At 45.7% G+C, this 13,649-nt stretch overlaps 2 protein-coding genes and 1 non-coding gene across 4 annotated transcripts in view; 2 read left to right on the top strand and 1 right to left on the bottom strand.

Moving 5' to 3' along the window:
- IFT81 (intraflagellar transport 81) overlaps positions 1–13,649 on the top strand; it is a 203,125-nt gene that overhangs the window by 45,450 nt on the left and 144,026 nt on the right. The gene's annotated exons all lie outside the window — the stretch shown is intronic.
- Positions 1–13,649, bottom strand: part of P2RX7 (purinergic receptor P2X 7) — a 53,707-nt gene that overhangs the window by 18,295 nt on the left and 21,763 nt on the right. For both annotated transcript variants that reach the window (XM_007189522.2, XM_057526621.1), the window contains exons 4-7: positions 9,528–9,600; positions 8,389–8,485; positions 3,352–3,432; positions 2,595–2,724 (exon numbers count right to left, since the gene is read on the bottom strand). In XM_007189522.2, the coding sequence (XP_007189584.2) occupies positions 2,595–2,724; positions 3,352–3,432; positions 8,389–8,485; positions 9,528–9,600 (381 nt within the window). The remainder of the gene's footprint in view (positions 1–2,594; positions 2,725–3,351; positions 3,433–8,388; positions 8,486–9,527; positions 9,601–13,649) is intronic.
- Positions 3,635–3,707, top strand: TRNAG-UCC (transfer RNA glycine (anticodon UCC)). The gene has a single exon. It is a non-coding gene; the product is annotated as a tRNA-Gly (tRNA).

Below are 13,649 nucleotides of genomic sequence, written 5' to 3'. Positions count from 1 at the left end.
TTGTGTGAACATATGTTGTCATTTTTCATGGGTACATACTTAGGAGTGGAGTTGCTCGGTATGCTTTGAATTTTTAAATCTTGGCCCTTGACCTTTTCTCCCAATGAAATGTTTCTCCCAGTCACCTCTCTAGCTAAATCCTCCTCATCCTTCAAGACCCAGCAAACATCCTTCCCCACCCACTCAGCCACCCTTGTGCTCCTCAATTCATGGTGACCTTTCTCTAAACTTCTAAAGAATCTGTTAATCTCTTACCTATACTTGGTACTTCTTTTTTTCTACAAACATTTTTTTGAGTACTGACTATCATATTTCACTGAATCTTAGACACCATTGCTTGTAAGACACATAGGGTTTTTTTTTTTTAATGTTCCTCTAAGAAAAAAAGGCTGTCAATTAAACTGTGAGACTCCATCAACTGAAAGCACTTCCTGATTTTGAAACTATTAAAAGTGAAAAAAAGGTATGTCTTTGAATCAATGAAATTAGGCATTTCAAGACAGTATGCTAGATGCTGAGGATACAGAAATGAGTAGCAAGGAGGCTCTGACTTGGAGAAAGGGGAAATAATACAGAATAATCACAACTGCCATTTTTTTGTCAGGCACTAAGCCAAGCACTCTACGTATTACAGTGAATATCTAATGCCTTTGTCACTTGGCGTCCAAATTGCCTTCTTCTGGGAAAACTACCTGGAATTTCCTTTGGGAAACACCTTTCCCAACTCTCAGTGGTTTGAATGGGGCTATGTCCTCTCCAAGCCCCAGGAGTGGGCACATGACGCAGGCCTGGCCAGTCAGGACAGAGCTCCCTTCTGGACCTGGCAATTGATTCAGGATAGATATGTGGCCCAAGGTAGACCAATCAGAGCTCTTCCTGAGACATTTTGCCAGAACCATAGGAAAAGAGGTCCTCTACTGGCTGGGACCACTAGCTATAGAGTGTGAAAGTCTAAAGCAGCATTGTCTAATTGGATTTTCTGTGATGATTTCTATATTCATGCTGTATAGTACAATAGCCAGTGGTTATTGAACGCTTGAAATGAGGCTGGTATAACCAAGGAAATAAAATTTTAATTTTATTTAATTTTAATTAAGTTTAAGTCACTTAATGTGACTTGTGGCTACCATATTGGATAGCACAGTGCTAGAGCTTTGGTGGCTTTGCCTTGACATGTGGAGAATATGCCTGAGAATGACATCATCATTAAGGAAACAATCAAGAGATGAAAGGAGTCAGATTCCCAAAGACATCATTTGAGTTCCTGGAGGCAGCTATGCCTAAATCTATCATATTCTTCATTCAATCAACAAATATTTATTGAGTGTCCATTATGGGCTGAACATTACACAAAAATGACCCCCCCCCCAAAAAAAGCTAAATGTCCCTACCATCATGGAACTTACATTCTAGTCAGGGAAAATAGACAACAGACAAATGGGTATGTAAAATATATAGTATGTCAGATAATGCTAGGTGCCAGGGATAAAAATAAACATGGAAAGGGCCATAGGGCATGCTGGGATAGAGGTGGGAATTGTCGCTTTAAATGTAGCGGTAAGGGAAAGCTTCACTGAGCTTATATTTGAGTAAATATTGGAAGTAGGTGTAGGAGGCAGCTAATGCTATGTCTGGGACAACTGTTCCAGGCAGAGGGGAACAGCAAGAGAAAACTCCCAAGGTAGGAAGATGCCTTGGGTATACTAGAATGTTCATTTCCCCGGTCTTTTTACACAAGTTAATATGGTTCCTTTTTTGCTTAAGCCACTTGAGTTTGGTTTCTATTATTTGCCCCCAAATTACTTTTTAATTTATTTTTTGCTTACATCATTTGAGTTGGATTTCTATAACTTGCAACTAGAAGAATCCTGACTAATCCAAGTGTGGTAGTCTGAGTGATGGTCCCCCAAATATTCCTAATCCTAGGTCCTAGTCCCTGGACCTCTGAATATGTTACCTTAAATGGCAAAAGAGACTGCAGATGTGATTAAATAAGGATCTCGAGATGACAAAATTATCCTGGATTATCTGGGTGGGCCCTGTGAAGACACACTGGTCTTTATAAGAGGGAGGCAGAGCAAGATTTGACACAGAATAAGAAATCAATGTGACCACTGAAGCAAGATGCTGTGCTGCTGGCTTCGAAGCGGGAAGAAGGGGCTGTGAGCCAAGAAATGCAAGGAACGCTGTTCTAAAAGGTGGAAAAGGCAAGGAAATGGATTCTCCCCTAGAGCCTCCGGAGGGAGCATGTCTCTGCTGATATCTTGATTTTGGCCCAGTGAGACTCATTTTGGACTTCTGACCTCCAGAAATATAAAAAAAAAAAATGTGTTGTTTTAAGCCACAAAATTTGTGGTAATTTGTTATAGCAGGCACGGGAAACGAATACACTGAGTGTCTCTCATAGGGTTGTTGTGGGATTAGATGAGGTGATGCAGGAAAAGTCCTTGTCACCGTGCATGGATTTACAAAATGCTCAATAAATATGAGCATATTATTAAGACCCAGTGGTCCAGCCTCTTGGCCATTTGTCATCCTCCATCCCTTGACCCTCCCCCCACCCCCACATCCCACTGTACAAAGACGTCACCAACCTGAATTGCCACATCTGAAAAATTATCTCCTGTTTCTCGGAAGATATCTCCTAGTCGGAAAATGGGACACTGTGGATTCTGAGTCTTGTGAAAGGTGCAAGTGACGTTTAAATCCGGCAAGATGTTTCTCCTGCACATAATGGAAAGCAAACAAACAAACATCTCTATTGAAAACTGGGATCCATCTCTTTCATAGGAGTGAACCAATGTGGTACCTGGGCACCATGAGGGCCTCCAATGATCCTGCCTCCTGGGATTTACACCCTTGTGTATTCCCCTCTCATATCGTACAGTGTTGATCTCTGTGACCAATAGTATACGACAGAAGTGATAGTGTGTCTCTTCTGAGATTAGATTATAAAATACAGTGGCTTTCATCTTGGTTACTGTCTCGCTTGCTTGCTCTTTGGCTTGGATCTCTTGCTCTGGGAAAGCCGGCCACCGTGTCCTAAGGACGCTCAAGCAGTCTGAAGGAGAGGTCCACGTGATGAAGTACTGAGCCCTCCTGCTGACCGTTGTGTGAGTGAGCTTGGAAGAGTATTCTCCAGCCCCAGTCTAGTCTGGAGATGAGAGCTTGACTGCAACCTGAGAGACCCTGAGCCAGAACCGCCCAGTGAAGTCATACCCAGATGTCATTCTGGGACGCACAGAAACAATGTGAGAAAATTAAAGTTTGTTGCTTTTAGTTTCTAAGTGTTGGGGTGATTTGTTACACAGCAGTAGATAACTAATATAGCCAGACATTCTGGGTGCTTACGTGGTATAGTTGTGGCTGGGGAAGTCGATATTATTCTTGATGAGCACAGTGAAGTTTTCAGCACTGCCCAAGAGCGCAGGCCTGAAAGAGAGGAATGAAAAACGGGGATCAGTGACTACAGGGACCAAAGGAGTCAGTGGGCCGATGGGCCAGAGGCTCTGGTTTCTTGCTTGGGTCAATATGCTGGATGAAGAGAAGTGCAATCCAGTGGGAAAAGCCTTCCAAAATTCTCCAGCTTCTCCAGGGAGAATTTCTCCCTTCTTAAGACCCCTGTGGAAAGAATTCCCTGGTGGTCCAGTGGTTAGGACTCTGCACTTCCATTGCAGGGGGCACAGGTTCGATCCCTGGTCAGGGAACTAAGATCCCACAGGCCACGTGGCATGGCCAAAAAAACCACAAAAAACAAAAGAGACCCCGTGGCATTTACTGTAATACTTCTCACTCTGATATAATTATATGTTTAGGTATGCACAGTGGTATGTTGGTAAACGTTTAATAACCAGCTCTCCAGGAAAACAAAAAGCCCTGATATTGTAGGAGTTACTGATTATTGTGGTATAAGTACTCCCACCCTAGCTGATTTCAAGCTACCAATAGAACATCAGTGAACTTGGAGTTGGGAAGGGATGAGCAGAAACGGCTCAGAGCTGGTACAAGCCAGCTCCAGCACACTCCTGTTTGTATCTTTCACAATAGGCTTTGTGATCCTGCAGGGCTGAGACAATTTTCTCATCTTGGCATCCTCAGCCTTTAGCACAGGGCCACACATATATAATTGACTCTATCATTCACACTCTAGAGGCTCTGAGTAGTGTAAAATTCTCCATGAGTGAGAGGAGCCCAAATTCTCGACTGCTGGAAGGTCCACCCACCATCCATGCATTCATTCATTCAACAAATATTTATTGTACTGGGCATGGGGCTGAGCACTAGGGATGTAGTGATGAACAAGACAGTCGAGGTTTTTGTCCTTGTGGGGTTGACAGTCTGTTAAAGATGGAGAGAACTGGCTCCATAAAAAGATACCACTGTTGCCTGACATGCCTGAGTAGGTGGCAGATGTATATTGGGAGAAGCACAGGCTAAAGGTGGAGGGTATTTGGAAGGGGACATCAAGAATGATCTGCTTTTGGGCTTCCCTGGTGGCGCAGTGGTTGAGAATCTGCCTGCTAATGCAGGGGACACAGGTTCGAGCCCTGGTCTGGGAGGATCCCACATACCGCAGAGCGGCTGGGCCCGTGAGCCACAGCTACTGAGCCTGCGTGTCTGGAGCCTGTGCTCCGCAACAGGAGAGTCCGCGATAGTGAAGAGGCCCACGCACCGCGATGAAGAGTGGCCCCCGCTTGCCGCAACTGGAGAAAGCCCTCGCACAGAAATGAAGACCCAACACAGCCAAAAATAAATATAAAAATAAATAAATAAATAAGACCCGGTGCAACCAAATAAATAAATAAATAAATATTAAAAAAAAAAAAAGAATGATCTGCTTTTGGGGACTTCCCTAGTGGCATAGTGGTTAAGACTCCGCGCTCCCAATGCAGGGGGCCCTGGTTCGATCCCTCGTCAGGGAACTAGATCCCACATGCATGCCACAACTAAGGAGCCCGCTCGCCGCAACTAAGACCCAGCGCAACCTAAATAAATAAATAAATATTAAAAAGAAAAAGAAAAGGACTTCCCTGGTGGCACAGTGGTTAAGAATCTGCCTGCCAATGCAGGGGACATGGGTTTGATCCCTGGTCTGGGAAGATCCCACATGCCGCGGAGCAACTAATCCCGTGCGCCACGACTACTGAGCCTGCGCTCTAGAGCCCACGAGCCACAACTACTGAAGCCCGTGCGCCTAGAGCCCGTGCTCCGCAACAAGAGAAGCCACCGCAATGAGAAGCCCGCGCACTGCAATGAAGAGCAGCCCCCGCTCACCGCAACCAGAGAAAGCCCACGTGCAGCAACGAAGACCCAATGCAGCCAAAAAAAAAAAAGAATGATCTGCTTTTTATTCCAGGACTTCCAGAGCCCAACTTTGGCTCTATTGGAGATATAACTATAGAGAACACTGTAATTTTTGCCTGTCCAGCAACAATTCCCCCTTTGGCAGTAGCACCTCAATTTTCTCCCTTTGGGCAAGCCAGGTCTCTTCCACTCTCAGCCCACTCTCATCTCCTGCCCATCCCTACAGCTCCCAGGGTGGGCAAGTGATCCAGAGCTGGTTAAACAGTGTAATCCAATCCCCTTGGCTGCAGTGATTGGTTCATAGATTGTCACATGCCTTAGGCCATTGAGAACATTACAGAATTTTTGTGGGAACTGTTGGGAAAGAAAAACTCATTTTCTCTAGGATTATTAGTAGCAAAGACGGTATAAACCTGGAGTGCCCCAGACCACAGTGTGAGGAGAGCCAGAACAGAAGAAAGAATAGTTAGGAGCTGGGGAGAGGAGGAAGGTGGAGGAAGAGAGAGAGAAAATCTTAAGACATCATTTGAAAGCCTTGATCAAGCCATGCCTGAAGCTAGTATTTCTGGACTTCTCATTTACATGAGTCAAAAACACAAGCCAAAAATTAACAGTCCTTTTTTTCTGAAGCCTGTTAAAGTTTGGTTTTTTTTTTATACTTAAGGTTTTTTTTTAATTTTTTTATTTTTGGCTGCATTGGGTCTTCGTTGCTGTGTGCAGGCTTTCTCTAGTTGCGGCGAGCGGGGGCTACTCTTCGTTGAGGTGTGCGGGCTTCCCATTGTGGTGGCTTCTCTTGTTGAGCAGCACAGGCTCTAGGCACGTGGGCTTCAGTAGCTGTGGCTCGTGGGCTCTAGAGCTCAGGCTCAGTAGTTGTGGTGCACGGGATTAGTTGCTCCATGACACGTGGGTTCTTCCCGGACCAGGGCTCGAACCCATGTCCCCTGCACTGGCGGGCAGATTCTTAACCACTGCGCCACCAGGGAAGCCCCCTAGTTAAAGTTATATTTGTCACTTGCACACACAAAAAATCTTATTTACGACAGATGCCTGCTATATGCCAGACCCTTTGCCTTTAGAACATTCTAAACCCCACACTTCCTGGGCAATACTCTAAGAATCAAAGGACTACAGGATCCCCTTTATTCCTCTTTCATGACACTTATAATTTTCTATTCTGAATTACAGCCCTCTGTACATGTGTCTTATCTCTTCTATCGGGTTGGCCAAAAAGTTCGTTTGGGTTTTTCTGTAAGATGTTATGAAATACCCAGACAAACTTTTTGGCCAACCCGATATTAGATTGCAAGAGCCTTGGGACCTGCTCCATATCTGGGTCTTCTTGTATTTTACAAAAAATTTAGCACTGTCTCCCTTGTGTATGATTACATGTAAAATAAATATCTAACACCTACTACATGGTAATGGATGTGTTGGACGAACAATTAAATGAATCATCTTAGTAATCCATTCGTATAACATATAAGAAACTGAAGTTCAGGGAGTTACTTGCCCAGGGTCATGTAAAATTGCAGCCCAGGGCCCAGAACATTAGAGATGCACAGTATTTATCTGATGAATGGATGGTGGCAGAGCCAGGACTGAAAACCACAGGCAATCAAGAAGCCTCTTGCCTTGAACTAGGGACTCCTTGAATGTAGGCTGATGTCCCACCCAGGTCCTGGACATTCATTCTGTGACAAAGAAACTTCCCTGACCTACAAATGAACCAGGGTCGTGCCATTAATGATTGAGGGCCAGATGGGCTGATACTGCCTAGTGTTTCCCATCCGGACGTAGGAAACTTTCACCTGAACCTTCCAAAAAGTCAGTTTGGGGACGTCTTCTCTTTGCCCCATAGACGCTGATAGTGTGGCCCTGAGTCACATTTGTCTTGAGCTGCACTGTCCAATATAGTCCAACATCTCCTAGGCATTTGTGGCATGTGTGACTATTTAAAGTAAAAATTCAGTTTAGTTGTGGTAACCACATTTCAGGTGCTTAATAGCCACAGGTAGCTAGTGGCTACCATATTGGATGGTGCAGGTACAGAACCTTTCCATCACTGCAGAAAGTTCCATTGGACAGTGCTGGTCTAGAACCACCACATGTCTAGGGGCAGATCATTTGTGTGTGTGTTATTGGGCACTTACTGTGTGCCAAACACAGGGCTCACTTTGCAATCACTGTACAAGTATCATCTCATTTAATTCTCACAACAGCCCAGTGAAGTAGGTGCAATTATTATCCTCATTTTATTTTTTAATTTTTTGGCCACGCCGAGCGGCACATGGGATCTTAGTTCCCCAACCAGGGATCGAACCCGTGCCCCCTGCATTGGAAGCTCAGAGTCTTAACCACTGGACCACCAGGGAAGTCCTATTACCCTCATTTTAAAGGCAAGGAAACTGAAGCTCAAAGAGGTTAAGCCACTTGTTCAAGGTCACACAGCAAGGATGTGTTAAAGCCAGGATTTGAATCCAGCTCTCCTTATTCTCTGCTGAAATGCAGCCCTCCCAGTGGTTTCTGAGATTTAACATCAAGTTCTGCCTTCTGGGCCTGACCTTTTGTGTTAAAGAGAAGAGTCAATACAGGGGACCACCAAATCTGCATGTCACTATGAACATTTAACTTAAGAAAACTTCCCTCCCCTTCCATTCCTTTTCCTTCCTTTTCTTCTCCCTTCCCTTCCTCTTCCTTCCTTTTTCCTTTTTCCCCCCCTCCCTCCCACCTTCTCTCCCTTAATCACTCAGTACAGACACTGGCAGTCCGAAAGGATCCTGCTGTAGCACTGGAGGAGGTATCTGGGGGTGCCCTGGAAGGTACTGGGACAGCCAAGGGACAGGGGCACCCAAGGGTGTTGAAGGTATTAGCTATTTACCAGTTGGTATAGAATGATTTCAGTATTTTAACAACTATCAGGGGCCTCCCAGAGACCACTAGTGTGCCTGGCACAGGAGCCACCAAGCCAGTAAGACCTGGGACTTGGGGGGACGGTGCTGAGAAGGGAAGTCGGAACAGTGCCTGGCAGAGCCTCATCTGCTCAAAGCTGAGGGCCACCATGTCTGTCCCCTCCCTACTACTCACTCTGGGGCCTTTTCCATTGCCTCGACGGGACACCAGGCGGAGACTTCACAGGTCTTCTGCTTCCCTTTATACTCTATACACCTGCCGGTCTGGATTCCTGTGGGGGTCAAGGGGTCGTAGAAGCACAGGTGTGAAACAACGGGCCAGGGGGCAGGAGGGAGGAAACTCCACTCAACTCAAGCAAGAGACTATTTATGTTTTTCAACCCAAGCAGTTTCAGTTTCCATGAAACCCATTCAAACCACAAACTTACATAAGAAAAATCAAGCAAGCAACACATAGAACGGTAAGCTTTTCAAAAAAGGATCAAAGAGAACACAGAAAGACCATGGATGCCGTTGGATATTTTTGGTTTCTTTGCAAGAAAAGATGGCTGAGCGGGGAGCTGAACAGGGTATATTCTTTTGCCTCGTATAAGTGGACTAGAACCTGGCTTGTAAACAGGCATCTGAGTCCCTCTAGGTGCATACAGCACGCACCAGGATGTACAGAGCCATGGAGTAAGCGTGGTGCATCTTCCTGGAGTGTCATTCACAATTTTTGAGGGGAAAGTTAAATAGTAAATAATATTAATGACCTCTCCACCAACTCAAATGCATATGTATTATGGGGTGGAATTGAATATCCTTATGCCTTTTTGTGTACATGTGTGTTATAAACAGTGATGGTTTTTACTTTTTCTTTTTTCTTTTTTCTTTTTTGTGGTAATTTTTTTATTATGTGCCTTAAGTTAAAACAAGAGCTTTGGAAATTCTGCAGGTTAATATTGTCCCCAGGTGTCCTGGGGGTACACATTCATCCTTTTCAACCTTTGGGGAAATTCAAGAGGAAACACTTAGAACACTCAGATGCTGCTGCTATGGGCCATTCAGTTTTTCTATCAGTGAGAACCCTGAAGGGGCTAATTCTGCGAGGTTTTCAGGAGCTGCTTTCACTGGGAATTAGAGTCACATTCATAGTCAGCAGCTGGTCCTCTGGGTTCAGAGTCGAGGCACGGGGCAGGTACAGGCTCATCCATGGCCTGGGGAGGGTGGACGAAGGCAGCTGAGAGCCAGAGGCTAAAAATCTGGGCATCTCGAATGTCTCCAGGATTCCAGACCATCCACCCACGGGGTCTCAGGAAAAGAAACAGAACATACCTTTGCTCTTTGGGCCCATCCGTCCCTTTTTACAACCCTGGTCAGAGGAACAGAGCGTCCTGCGGGTGGGATACTGCAGAGAGAAGGACAAGGTAGTGGGGAATAAGCATTGTGTGTCCCTACGATACAGATGGGCAGATGTCTATGTCCACACAAAAACTTGCACATAATGCCAAAAAAAGGGAACAGCCCAAATATCCACCAGTAGATGAATGGACAACTAAAATCTAGCACATTCATCCAATGGAATGTTATTTGGCTGGCCACAAATAGGAATGAATGACGTACTGATACATGCTACAATGTAGATGAAACTTGAAACATGATGGATGCTAAGTGAAAGAAGCCAGATACGAAAGACCACATATTGTATGATTCTGTGTATGTGAAATGTTCAGAACAGGCAAATCCATGGACAAAAGGGTGATCAGTGGTCGCAGGGGCTGAGGGAAGCGGGAATGGGAGTGACTGCTAATGGGTATGAGGTTTCATTTTGGAATAATGAAAATGTTCTGGAAACTGATAGTGATGATGGCTGCACAGCTCAGTGAATATACTAAAAACCGCTAAATTGTACACTTTAGAATGGTGAATTTTATGGTATATGAATTATATCTCGATAAAAAATAAAAATTAATGAACATCTAAGAAGCGTATGCCAGGGGCCACTTTCGGGGACAGCCCTTGTGTTGGAGAGCAGGGGGCCTGGTGCAAGCAGCCCTGTGGCTGCAGAACCAAGTGAAGCAGACAGGCACAAAGTCTCAGCAGGAAATGTGGAAATAAAGGACTCCAGCCAGCACTCTCTCCTGGCCTAAGAAAATGAGGTCAATCAGCTTTCAATAAGAGCTGAGGACAGAATGAGGAAAAGAAAAATGAGATGACTTGGTTTATGCATACTCGGCTTCCCATCTTTCAGGGACCAGGTTTACCGGCCCGTCTTGGGGAAACCAGAACCTCTGTGAAAATAGCCTCTTCTGTGCAATTTTACAGAGATTCAGGGGAGGCCCCAGGCTTGGACCCAGGTACAACCAGGTTCGGCAATAGCTGCACCATTTTCTAGCTGAGTGGCCTCAGCCAAGTAACTTTGCCTCTCTGAGCCTCAGTTTCCTTACCTGTAAAAGGGGAATGAACAGATTTGTCTTATATGGCTGTTGTGAAAATTAAATGAATTATGATGAGAAAGGGTTTAGCACATGGCTCTTGCTCAGTGAACGTTTCCTATAGTTTTCAATCTCTTTCATGTTCTCTTTTCTTCCCAAGTTGCTTTCTTCCTGTTACCCAGCATGTCCTTGGTTTGCTGCCCTTGTGACCCCCAACTACACTATGAACCCTTTGAATACAAGGCCTGGGTCATATCTTTGTAGTCTGAGTGCCTGACACATAGTGGGTCTTGATGAATGTGGAATGAATGAATGAATGAACAAATGATCATTTACTGTGGCTCATGGGAAGCTATGTTATTTTGATTATTGACTGGAAAGAAATCTCAGGAAAGAAGATAAACTGACTCTATTTTACTCTCCAAAAGAAATTCCAAAATTAAAAGAAAATAAAGACGTGGGACTTCCCTGGTGGCACAGCGGATAAGACTCTGCGCTCCCAATGCAGGGGGCCCAGGTTCGATCCCTGGTCAGGGAACTAGATCCCACATGCATGCTGCAACTAAGAGTTCGCATGCCGCAACTAAGGAGCTGGCGAGCCGCAACTAAGACCCAGTGCAACCAAATAAATAGTAAATAAATAAATATATTTTTTAAAAAGACGTTTTAATCATCTCTTTTTGTGGTTGTCACATGCGTTGACGATGGCCACAAATTCTTTTTCGCTCTTGCCATTGGGAGGTAGAGGGTTTCCCCTTCCCTTTGAAGCTGGGCTGGCTCTGACCAAATAACCAACAGAAGGCAGTGGAAGTAATGCTGTGTCAGCTCTAGTACTGAGCCTGGGAGGCCTGGAAGCTTCTTTTGGTTTGGGGGAACCTGAGCTGCTATGAGGAAGTTTAGAAAGACTATGCGGAGAGACTCTGAAAGGAGGAGAAGCCTTGAGAGTCCCCGGAGAGGAAGAGAAGGCCAGCCATCCTGGTACCCCAGCTGAGCCTCCGAATGGTGCTAGCCCCAGCCGCTATCCGACTGCAGCGCCGTGAGAGATCCCATGCAGATCCCAAGATCAGCAGAACTGCCCAGCTAAGCTCAGTCAACCACTGAACTATGAGAGCTCATAAAATGCTTGTTGCTTTAAGTCCACCAGGTTCAGGGTAGTTTGTTATGCAGCAATAGATAATTATAACCAATGTCTCCTCATTTTGGTGTACAGCTGGGGTTTGGCCATATTTACTGAGTCAAGCCCTGTCCTTGACTTCCACCTCCTGATCAGAGTTAGGGTGGGTGTCAGTATGCAAAGAGAGGAGGCGAATATCCCATTAGAGCAACCCAAACCAGCTTGGGTCACAGGTTAAAATCCCAAGAGTTACATAGTGTTCTCTGGGCTGCTCTTTGAGTTCCAGCCAGTCTGAGTGACATCCTGTCTGAGAAAGAGTAACTTGTCATTTGAATCATCAGCTGTCATTTATCAAGTGCTTACAATGTATCATGCCTTGTTTCCAGCCTGTCACAGAGATTCGCTCATTTGTTTCAAAAATCCTAAGAGCTAGGTTTTGTAATTACCCCATTTTGCAAATGAACATATCAAGGTACAGAGTGGTGAAGTTACCTGTCCAAAGTCACAAAGCTAATACGTCCAGTATTAAGCCATTTACAGTCTAGCTCCTAAATCCAGGCTCTGGGCTACCCTAACTGTCTTCCTTACCAGTCTCAGTAACTTGAAAAGCGCTGTGAGGGACTTCCCTGGCGGTCAAGTGGTTAGGACTCCGAGCTCTCACTGCTGAGGGCACGGGTTCAAACCCTGGTCGGGGAACGAAAATCCCACAAGCTGCAGCGCGGCCAAAAAAAGAAAAGAAAAGAAAAGCATCTGTGCAAAGTACCACAGGGGTGGAGTGTGAGTAGCAATTCCAGAGTATGGGACAAAAGGGAAGCAAGGGCCCCAAACTGGATACAATTTTGGATGCTGCTGGGAAGGGAGGTGGGAGGGAGTGTTTAGTTGGACTGGCGCCTGCTACTTCATTAGAGTAGCAGGAACATTTAAGGGAAGATGGGGGCAAGATAAACATAGAGAGGTCTCCTTTTAGGGGAACGTTATTGAGATAGACACCAAGGGAATGTTATAGCTTGTTTCCAAGTTTAGGTAGAAATGAGGCCAAAGACTGTAATGAGATAGAGCTTATCCACCCTGATCTCTCAGACACTCAGAAATCTAGGCCTTGTCACCAGAGTAGGCTGACGAGCAAGACCCACAGGCAAGGCTGGTCTTCCCCACAGGCTGGGGACCCGCTCAATATTGCCACAGCATTGCACCCCTCAGTTGGGACGGTCCCTGGTAAAGCGCGGGTGTGTTACTCGAGAGGGGAACAGCAGGAGTGTGTTGCCTAGACAAATTCTGCTATAGACAAACTTATCAGAAGAGCTAGTTATCATTTTACAGAGCAGAGAGCAGGACTGGGATGGGACAGAATAGGACCAGTATGTTTTGATAGGGAAGAAAATTTTCCAGAAAAAGTAGGGGAAGGTGGAGAGTACGGAGAGGGCAATGCTCCCATGTCTCCCACCGTCACCACTACCCACTCCCACCTTCACCACTACCCACTAGCCATGTCTCCCGCCGTCACCACCACCCACACCCACCTTCACCTCTACCCACTCCCACCTTCACCACTACCCACTCCCGCCTTCACCACTACCCACTAGCCATGTCTCCCGCCGTCACCACTACCACCCATGCAGTCTGGGAAAGACTGCATGGGTGGTAGTGGTGACGGCGGGAGACATGGGAGCATTCCTACCTGATATAGAGCCTAAAACTCTAAGAAGTGGGATGAAAAATCAAGCTTGATTCCCAGGCTGGCCCTGCAGGCAGTTCACAGTGGACCGTGGCAGAAGCTGTGAATGAGGACAACTGGATTCTAAGCTTGGCTCTGCCTCCAGCAAGCTGCGTGACATTGGGGAGGTCACTGAACCTCTCTGATCTTTGTGCTGACCTGTAAAATGGGGCTGGGAATGCTGTTACCCCCCT

This window comes from Balaenoptera acutorostrata, chromosome 13 (assembly GCF_949987535.1).
Source record: "Balaenoptera acutorostrata chromosome 13, mBalAcu1.1, whole genome shotgun sequence".
Lineage (NCBI taxonomy): Eukaryota > Metazoa > Chordata > Mammalia > Artiodactyla > Balaenopteridae > Balaenoptera > Balaenoptera acutorostrata.
The sequence above is the reverse complement of the archived record's forward strand: the minus strand, read 5'-3'. Positions and strand labels throughout refer to the sequence as shown.